The sequence below is a fragment of the Arachis duranensis genome, chromosome 3, assembly GCF_000817695.3.
Source record: "Arachis duranensis cultivar V14167 chromosome 3, aradu.V14167.gnm2.J7QH, whole genome shotgun sequence".
Lineage (NCBI taxonomy): Eukaryota > Viridiplantae > Streptophyta > Magnoliopsida > Fabales > Fabaceae > Arachis > Arachis duranensis.
In genome coordinates, this window is record NC_029774.3 from 44294846 (window position 1) to 44306173 (window position 11328).

General features: G+C 31.8%; 1 protein-coding gene across 1 annotated transcript; it reads right to left on the reverse strand.

The window, feature by feature from the left end:
- Positions 1-7588: 7588 nt before the first annotated feature.
- On the reverse strand, positions 7589-8299 carry LOC107479079 (uncharacterized). Its single transcript, XM_016099231.1, has one exon. The coding sequence runs from the start codon at positions 8297-8299 to the stop codon at positions 7589-7591; it is 711 nt and encodes a 236-aa protein (XP_015954717.1).
- Between the last annotated feature and the right edge of the window lie 3029 nt (positions 8300-11328).

Consider the following 11328-nt stretch of genomic DNA (forward strand, 5'->3'; position numbering starts at 1 on the left):
TCGATTCTAATGGTCAGGGAGCGAAACCAACTCCTCTGTGCGAGTACCATTTTTCTAGAAGTGCATCAAAGCGTCTTTGATTAGACAAGTTTTGACAATAAGAAATAGAATAAATTTGTAAAATTAATAAATGTAGTTTAGGAATTGAAGTTCTTGAAAAACTAATTAAATTATAGAAAAGAAGAGTTGCTTAAAAATTAAAAGAAAGTAATAACAATGATTAAAATTAAATTGAAAAGACTAATTAAACAGAATGAAGTGCAGAAAGATTAAATAGACAAAAGAAATACCAAACATTGGAAGAATAAACTTAATTGAAATGTTAAATTTTACAGAAAAGGAAATGAATTGAAAAAGAAGGTGGAAGGAACCCTATAGAAAATATAACTCGATCGCAAACTCAGGGAATCGCTGAGATGTGAGAATGCTTAGAGTGTTTTTATGAGTGAAAGTTCCAACCCTTATTCCCTAATGCTTCACAGTATTTATAGACTATCTTACATAACGGTTAACTTAATTACAATTAATTACAATTAAACGAAAAATTACAAATTTGAACTACAATCACTCTTGGTAACCGCTCCTATTGTGTGATTGTAGATATTTCCAATATTTTCCTTGTGTGATAAAAACCACGAACTTTCCCGCTTCCATCAACATTCAAACGGCTCTTTCAAAAACTCTACCTAATTCTTCGAATCGAGACTCCTACTCGATTTGGCTTTGTCCGATTAGCACCTCAATCGAAACCTAAAATAAAGCCGATTACTTTCAATCTTCATCTCGAACTTAGACCTTCTCGAAAAGGTCACACAACTTGTTTCGATTCATCTTATTTGTATCGAAAATATTTTTGATCAACAAATTGCCCCCTTGGATTAATGTGGTTGTTTTCGACAAAATTATCGAAAATTAGAGCACTTAATCCAAAAAAGTCAGTTTTTCAAATCAGCAATAATTATCATTAAAACCCCATTATTAATGTTTCAGTTGACACGTCTTCCGAGGCTTCTCTTTTTCTCCTCTCTCTCTCTCTCTCTCTCTCTCTCTCTCTCTCTCTCTCACCACTTCACCTTCCCCACGAAGTTACTTCTATTCATATTCCATCTACAGTAACGGCTACGGTGGGTTTAAATTCATCATTCTTGCCTTTGTTCAAACTTCCTGAATCTTATCATTTTCTTAATTCTCTTTACACTTTAAAATTTCTTCACAAAATCTTCAGTCTTTACTCTTCACTGAAACATGGCTGGTTCTTCTTCCTAAACCACCACTCAAGATAAGGGAAAAGGTCATGAAATAACGCTGTCATCTCCACCAGCTCTTCGCATTCTCAACCAAGTAAATGATGAGGTCATCGACGATCCCCAACTATCGTCTAAAGACACCAGAATGCTGATTCCTTTTACCATTGGAGCCGAGACACACTGTTTTCTCGGACCCATTGAATCTCAGGAAAAGGCGAACAAAAAACTCTCTTTCTTTCCCAGCGCCAAAAGAGAAGATTTATTGATAAATCATTCCTTCAACATTTTTCATTTTATCAACTAGAAAACCTTCCAAAATAATCCGAAGATTAGTCCCAGGGGCTATGATTTCACAGCCTGGTATCGTCGTCTTGAATCCACTAAAAGTGCTGATTGGAGATCTTCAGGAATTCATGAATTGCTGAGACTCTCCCACTTTGCCCTTACCACACACCCTTGGATGATCGGGGCTGTCACCTGTTTTTGGAACAGGACGACTAAAAATTTCCACCTCCCCTGTAGAATGATCGGAATGTCCCTTTTGGATGTGGCTGCCATTACAGGACTTCCAATCAATTCTCCAGACTATACCCCTGACATGAAGCCAAAACGTCAGTACAATGTAGTTTTGACCACCTCCTACAGTGATTTTATTGCCCACAACATGGGTGCTGAAGGTACAAAAATCACTGATAATGAACATGTTGCCTTCTTGTTTTATTGGTTGAATGCTATCCTATTCTGTTCTCGAAGCATCCAAATGTTAAAAATTTATCTTCATTTAGCCATTCTCCTTCACGAAGAGAAATCCCTTAATTTGGCCAAACTTCTTCTAGGAAATATTTTTGAAGAACTCGGTCAATTTGTTTGTGACCTCCGAGACAACAAACTCATCAGTACATGAGGCCCTCTATGGCTCCTCTAATTATGGCTTAATGCCATTTTTGAAAACTTTATGACAAAACTTGAAGGAGGCAATACTGACAAACAATATATTGATGGTTTTCGATTGTCTGAATACAAACCAAATTTCCCATATACTGAATCAGATAAAGATAAATTTTGGGTTGTTTTCTCCCTTTTTCATTCTTGCAAAGACTTCGACAATGATCAACACAATTTTACTCCCTTCTTGCGTCGCAATCGTGGTCCTGCTTGGTTGGACTGTTTACTATTTCCTGAAACCAATGAAGAAAATGAACTCGCAAATCGAATTTGGGCAAACATACTGGCTCTACAAGTAATACCAACAGGGTTATCTTTGCACAAAAAAGAAAAATTCAAAATCACCTTGTATGCTCCAAACATGACAGCCAGACAGTTTGGATTATCTCAAGCCATCCCAACACCACAACCTCACAATGTCGAGCCTTTTTGCCACTTCACTTTAACCACTCAAGAAGACTTCGATTCTTGCCTCTTAAAGAATCAGCAACGTAGGAACCGCTTCAATTTTGTGGTATACGAACATATTTTCTATATCACCAAATCTTGTTTCGAATGATGGGCTGCTTATTACTCTAGGTACACCCGTACCTTAGAAGAAATCCAACAAGCTGTGATTCGGACCACTCCTGTTGCTGAGAGTTCTCCAAAAAGAACTCAAAAAAGGAAAGCTAAAACTGCTCGACCATCACCATCTAAAAGTAGAAGAACTCCTACCAGAACTTCTCGAAAGGTAATTTCATAATTCCTCTATTTAACTCAACAACATTATAAATTATACATCTTTATCTAGATTTAATTCTAAATCTCTTATCAGTTAGTACTACTGACATCGAGTGAAAGTGCTGATGAAAGTGAACCAATCAGTAAATAGTATTAAGATCCAGGCTTTCTCAGGTAATACCATTATTTCTACACATATCATATTTTGATTAAAATAAATTATCAATTTATAATTGTGTACCTTTTGTATTAGCCTGTCAATGTTTCTCAATCAACAACTGCTGGGATTCTCGACCCATCAATTCTACCACAACTACAAGGTCAAGAACAATCTACATCACATGACTCCATCCAATTCACAGGACCCATTCAGACAATCCCAGTCGCTTTTTCACCTGTTTCTCAGACAACACAAGTGATTGATTCGACAACGAATTCTTTGCAAAACTCTCCAAAAGAAACCATCAGACTTGAAATAACTTCACCAAATGATCAAGCTGCTTTCACTAAAGAGAACCAAGCAGTCCCAGATTCTGACTCTGCTTCTAAGGCTGCCGATACTATTAATTCAGATTCTTCTAGGTCCAAAATATTAGAGACCCCTCTAGAGTTGCAACATGATCCTTCACACCAAACTCCTCCAGGTCCAAGACCAGGAACATGAAATGTTCCTTCCACTCCAACCAGTGCTACTTTAGAAGATCTAACTTCTATTTTAAATAAAATCATCCAAGAACACAAAGTACCAGTGCCTGCACCAGTAATTTCCAAACCTTCTACATCAAGGCCCTTGATTGAATTAAATCCTACTACTCAAGAACAACTTCGATCACTCATCAAGCTCTTGGATCATCCTCCTACCACCTGGGTTAATGATCCAATTCTCAATTAAATCTTGGCTGATATTTTAAAATTCTCTTTTGAATTCCCAACCAACACACCATACTCTGCTTCGATTCAAGAATTCAAACCACTTCTCAATGAGAGTGTTGCATCTCAGTTTCAACTTCAAGAAACTAAAAATGAAGAAGCCATAGCCAAATCAAAAATAGATAATGTTCTTGCAACTGCTCAATGGTGCACGAAATTGTGATCTTCATAATGGCATCAATAGACTTGGAGCTCTCAAACGTGAATCACACTTTGTCACAACTTCACACAACTAACCAGCAAGTGCACTGGGTCATCGAAGTAATACCTTACGTGAGTAAGGGTCGAAATGAACGTCGGTCTATACTATCACTTTTACCGATTTAGCCACCATATAACACTTTAACTTCATACAAGCATGATACAACGACAAACAAAATTTTTCAATCGGCGAATACCTTGTTTCGATATCAGTTAAAACTCGACTAAGGTAGTAAACTGCCCTCTCATGTCCATCTTCCCCATCTTGGGCCAACAAACACCCAATAGTATCTTCAGATGCAGCAATATACAATTTTAAAGCTTCAAATGGACGAACATTCGCCATAATTGAGGCTTTAGATAAATACGTTTTAATCGAATCGAACGCTAACTGATTCCCTGTAGTCCATTCGAATTTCGAACCACTCTTCAATTTTATTAAAGGTGCAAACACCCTTGTTCGATATGAAATATTCGAAATGAACCTTCGAAGATAATTTATCTTCCCCAAAAACGATTGTACTTCTTTTTTTGATTTGGGTGCAGACAAAGCCAATATTGCATCTGCTTTATTCTTATCGATAGCTATCCCCTTTTTATGAACAACAAAACCTAAAAAATTTTCAGCCGATACCCCAAAAGTACATTTCAAAGGATTCATTTTTAATTCTTTCCTTCTCATAGTCAAAAATGCTTTTCTTAAGTGGTCTATATGTTGACTGACAAAGATCGATTTGACCATCACGTCATCGATATACACCTCCATAAATTTTCCAATAAATTCATGGAAAATGGCATTCATTTCCCGTTGATAAGTTGCTCCAGCATTTTTTAAACCAAAAGGCATAACCACCCACTCATACGTCCCCAACGCTCCAGGACAACAGAAAGCAATTTTAGCCACATCATCTTCCGCAATAAAAATTTGGTTATACCCTGAATAACCGTCCATAAAACTAAGAATTTCATTTCCTGCTGCAGAATTGATTAATATATCTGTAATTGGCATGAAATATTCATCCTTTAGGGTAGCATTATTCAAATCTTGAAAATCGATACATACCCTCAATTTTTCATTTTTCTTCATCACTAGAACAATATTCGACACCCACTCCACATAACGAGCCGTTCGAATAAATTTTGCTTTGATCAAGTGTTCTATCTCTTCTTTAATTTTTACATTAATTTCAGGAGCAAAACATCTTGGGGTTTGTTTCACAGGTCGAGCATTAGGTTTTAATGCTAATCGATGTTCTACTAATGAACGATCGAGACCAAGCATTTCATGATAATCCCATGCGAAGCAATCTTTAAACTCATGTAACAAATCGAAAAGCTCAGTTCGAAAAGGATCAACAAGATTTTTACTAACATATGTAATTCGAACATCATCATGAGTTCCCAAATTGATTTCTTCCAAAGGATCTTGAGATTCAAATCCTTTGTAATGATCATCTTCAACTGAATACTTTTCAAATTCCAAAGGCTCCAAATCATAAATGCAATCGAAAGTAAAATCAATATAATCAGAGATGGAAGAAACTTGATCATTGATTAATTCATTACTACATTTATTTTCTACACAATGAGCCTTTGCTATTAAATCGACAGTTCGAATCACATCATTAACTTCATTACAAGTAATAGAAGAATCATAACTACATTCGACTATAGGTGTCGAAATAGACATACTACAACTAGTAGATTTACTAATCCTATTTTATTCAACCTTATCAGAAGAATCATTTTTATTTTCTAAAACTTGAAAATTATTTAAATAATTATGCAAAGTTACCAGGTAATCGGAAACTTCCTCAACCTGGTCCATGAGCTAGCCTTTCAGAGTCTTCAAGAAGAACAATCCCAACCCGTCGGCTCGAAGGGTATATCAGGATAGCGCAACTTCACCGACAGTCCTTCTAAAGTCAAGTAGCACTCTTCACAATTATAAGAATTCAGAGATCGATCAACATTGAAAGGCTTCAATTTACGATTATATATCCTAAAATCGACATGCATCTGTTCGACATAAAGAGTCAAATCTGCTTTGACGATTTCAGGCTTGCCTTCTTTAGTCCATAGAAGCACACTCTGATTCACTGTAGATGATACAACACCTACTCCATGGATCCAATCTCTCCCAAGTAAGGCGTTATAACTAGCCTTTAATGGCACTACTACAAATACAAAATGTCTCTCCGAAGATCCCACTTTCACCGTCAATGTGACCAACCTTTTAGCTGGCATAGAATTACCACTAAAATCAGTCACAACAATATTTGTAGGGACCAACTCTTCAAAATGCTTCCCTACTTTCCCTAGCATCCTCTCAGGCAAGAGACTTATCGCTGCCCCACCATCAATCAATACTTTGTTTATTTTGAACCCATTCACAACAGCAACAATGTGAAGGAGACGCAAATGAGACATTTGCCTCTCAGTAGGGTGAGAAAAAAAAACCCTGGCTCATCTTCTATGTGAATAAAAGAGAGAGCCTCTTCATCCTCCTGATCATAATCCTCCTCCAGATTACCTTCACACTCTCCAAGATACTCAGTAGGAATTATTGAAATCATCCCTACCATATTAACATCACCTTCGTCGAAGTATTCCTCATCAACATCAGCGTCCTTATGTTTATCTATCCCTGAGGACTGATCAACTGCCTTCCCTTTTTCCGTCTTTGCTGGTGACGGAATTTTCTTGGGATAAGTTTCTCCATCAAAAGGAGAAACAATTCAGGAATGCACAGAAGGAGTTGCCCCCTTGCTTGCTTCTTTTCCTGCATCAATTTGAACTTTCTTATTCTGATCAAAACTTCTTCTTCCACCTCTTCCTCTTGGGTATCCTCTAGCTTGCCCTCGATAAGCGGCATACTGATTCCGAGACGGTGCTCGGTGTCCCCATTGAGGGTTGCGTCGATACAAATGATCACACCTTTGAAACTCTTGACAGTTTCTAATCCACTAAACACCAATAACCTGAGATCAGCTGAAAGGTGTAGTCACATCATGTTGAGGATTTTTGGAACTTGAACCCTCCACACGTCGAATTTGCTGTCTTTGACGTGCTTGTTCCTCCCTGTGAGCCAACTCTTTTTTCATTCTCTCTTTTTCGAAGATTGCTGCTGCTTCATTATCGAAAACAGCATTACACCGTGGACACAGAGATACATCCCGGTCTTTGATCTTTTGCTGAACCAAGAAGTCCAACAAACCATCCCCTGTTCGAGGATACACAGATCTCACTTGTGACTCAAAATCATCAAGAGCCACATCAAAGTCATAAGACATCCCCACCATATTCACTCCAAAGCAGGGTTCCACATAACTAGCATCAGTTTCAAAGGGATCTACATCAACCTTCATCTCCTTCTTGCCATCATCAAATTTCAAACGTCCTTCCATGATTGCCTCTTGAATCAAATCCCTGAAACGGACACAACTGTTAGTCAAATAACTTGTTGCTTGATGAAATTTACAGTAAGGCTTTTCTTTCAAATCTTTTACGAAAAGCAAAGTTCTACCCTCAGGTAAAATCAATTATCTATCTTTGAGCAACACATCGAAAATCTGATAAGATTTTGATATATCAAAACTATATTTCTTTCCACTTTTAAGTTTTGAATCATTCGACTTTTCACTACCAGGTAGTTTTTTCAATAAAGAACAAACATATGGAGGTCCTTTTTTAAGCTCAGCCAAATCGACTTCTGTTTCAAAATCAATTTCTTTTTCTGAGGATTCCACAGTTACATAAGTAACCTTCTCTTTTCGAGTAAACGGTTTACTCTGCGACCTCTGTTCAGTTCTATGTTTTTCTTTCTCCTTTTTCATAAGCTCAGCCTGTCGAACTTTTTCAGCCAAGTGAGCCAAGTCAGGAATATGCACATTAAGCAATTTCCTGCGCATATAAAATCCTAACCCCATAGTTGCTATTTTCACTAACTCATTTTCAGGTAATGTCACATAGCACCTACTTCTAGCATTTTTGAAACGTATTAAATAGTCATCGATGGTTTCACCATCTTCATGTTTCAAAGCTACTAAATTAGTAACTGCTACATTCATTTCTCCTTGATAAAACTGAACGTGAAAAACAGTTTCTAACTGATTCCATGTTGTGATCGAATTCGGTCTAAGATTCGAGAACCATGTAAATGCATTTTTCGTCAATGACGAAGGAAAAAATTTTATCTTCAAATTTTCATCATTAGCTAGGTTCCCAATCTCGACCAAAATAACGAGCAACATGTTCAGTTGTCGATTCTCCAGCAAATTTCGTAGTTATTTTTGAATTTTTCACCCCTCTTGGCACTTCGGCCATTTGAACTACTTGGGAAAAAGCAGACACAAAATGTGGCTGATTCATAAAACTAACATTTAATCCAACCTGATTTAAAACTTATTCTACAATTTGTGTGATCTGATAGCGATCACGACGTAATCCATGTAAAACATTATCAGCATTATCATGTCGATGAACTATGCGAGGATTTTCTCGATTTGGGATATGATTTTCATTTTGAAAAATATAGAAATAAGTAAAATAAAAAAAGGAATGAAATTGTGTGTTTTTAATAAATTGAAGAAATATTCACGACCATATAATTGATGATGGACATATAATTATTAGACAATAAATTACAAAAAAATATTAATAGAAATATTAGATTTGATATTGAAATAAAAAATATAAACAATTAATAAAAATTTAAAATTTAAAACAAAAATATTTAAGATTAAGGAAAAAAACTAAAAAAGAATTTCTGGTAAACAGCAATAACTCAAACATTAACATGATAATAAATTGAATCAAATATAATATATATATATATATAAATTCATTAAATTAAATATTTGATATAATAAATTAATTATAATTATTTGGCTTAATAAAAAAGTCAAATAAATAAAAAATATTTTATAAATATGTCATGTAAAAATTATAACATTTTTAAAAATTATGAATTAAAATACATAAGGCAAAAAAATGCAAAATAAAACAAAATTAATTTATTTATTCCAGTCAAATTAATTAGTTATAGCTAATGTTATCAAATAAAATATTAAATAATTTGATATTTATCTTAATCAAATCAAATAAATCATTAATTACGACACTCTTAAGAATCATTAATCAAAATATAAAAGATAAAAAAATTAATGCAAATTAAAACAAATTAATTTATTTATTTCAGTCAAATTAAATAATTAATATAATTAATTAATTATAATTAATGTATTCAAATAAAATATTAAATAATTTGATGTTTATCTTATTAAATCAAATTAATGATTAATTAATTAACGTATTTAAATGAATCAAGTAAAATAAATTAAATATAATTTGTATTCATTAATAAAATATTTACAGATTAAATAGACACTACAGAATAAACTTAACAATTTAAAAAAAATTGAATTGAATAGAAATTTTTTGTACATTCACAAAAATTGCACCGAAGCGCACGAGAATCCACGAAAATCTAAACTAGTTTCCTTCACATAATTTGATTCAAAAAGTGATACACATAAAACTATAACGTATTTCTATTTTATTTTTATTTATTTCAACAATAAATGAAAAGAAAATAAACAAAAATTCTATTTAGATCGCTCATATTTCAATATTTTTTATTTGTTCTTTAGCATAATGATTTTTTTGAATAAATTAATATTATTAATTAGTTATAGTTGATGTGATAAAAAAATTAAATAATTTGATATTTATTTCAATCAAATTAAATAAATAATTGATTATGATACTCTTAAAAAAATATTAATTAAAATATATAAGACAAAAAATTAATCTAAATTAAAATAAAATTAATTTATTTATTACAGTCAAATCAAATAGTTAATGTGATTAATTAATTATAGTTAATATGGTCAAATAAAATATTAAATAATTTGATATTTATCTTTATCAAATTAAATAAATTATTAATTAATTAACGCATTTAAATAAATCAAATAAAATAAATCAAAAAATATTTTTAAGAACATATCACGTCAACTATGCTATTAATCGAAGGAATCTGATTTTAATAATAATATTATTTATTCATATATATTGTAATAAAAAATTATATTTTTAATATTTTGTAAAATATTTATACAAAAATATAATACATATTAAGTAATAAAATATTTATATATTAAATAGATACTAAAGTATAAAATTAATAATTTCTAATCAAAATATGAATTGAAGTATTGAACAGAATTTTTTTGTACATCACACACAGAAAATACACGAAAATTCGTGAAAATCTAAACTAGTTTTCTTCACGTCATGTGATTCAAAAATGGATATACATAAAACTAGAACGTGCTTTTTCTGTTTTATTTATATTCATTTCAATAATAAATTAAAAGAAAATAAACAAAAATTTCTATTTAGATAACTCAAATTTCAATATTTCTGTCCAAAGATTTAGTTCCTTAGCGTAATAAATTTTTTAAAATATATTAGTATTATTGATTAGTTATAATTAATGTGATCAAACAAAATATTAAATAATTTAATATTTATATCAATCAAATAAAATAAATAAATTATTATGATACTCTTAAAAACTATTAATCAAAATATATAAAATAAAAAAATAATGCAACTTAAAACAAAATTAATTCATTTATTTTAATCAAATCAAATAATTAATGTAATTAATTAGTTATAATCGACATGATCAAATAAAATATTAAATAATTTGATATTATTTTTATTAAATCAAATTAATGATTAATTAATTAACGTATTTAAATGAATCAAGTAAAATAAATTAGATATAATACCTTCAAGAACATTTCACATCTACTTAATATACTAAAACTGAATTTTTCCCATCTAATAAATATAACGTATCGATCTCTTGTGAGTCTGTTTTCCCTCCAAAATAAATAAAATTTTTCATCTGTTCTAAATTATTTTATAAAAAATATCTTTATTATAATTATATTATAATTAATATTTAATGAATAATACATAATTATACTAATTTAGGAAATATCTTTATTATAGTTATATAAAATCAATATTTAATGTATTATTAAACTACTTATCAATTATAATGCATAATTACTGTACATAATAACAAATTGCCTTAATAGTAATTAATTTACATATTTATTTTTGTTTTACTAAGGTCTATAAATAGTATTTTCCTGTGGGTAATCGTAAAAATTATAATAGGTTTACGTAAAATTATTTTTAGTATTAGCATATAATAATTGTACAAGTTATTTTTTTATTACTTTAACCCGTTATAATTCTATTT

What these genes read in the sequence shown, in the direction of transcription:
- LOC107479079 (XM_016099231.1), bottom strand. Translation starts at nt 8,299, where the DNA reads ATGTTGCTCGTTATTTTGGTCGAGATTGGGAACCTAGCTAATGATGAA.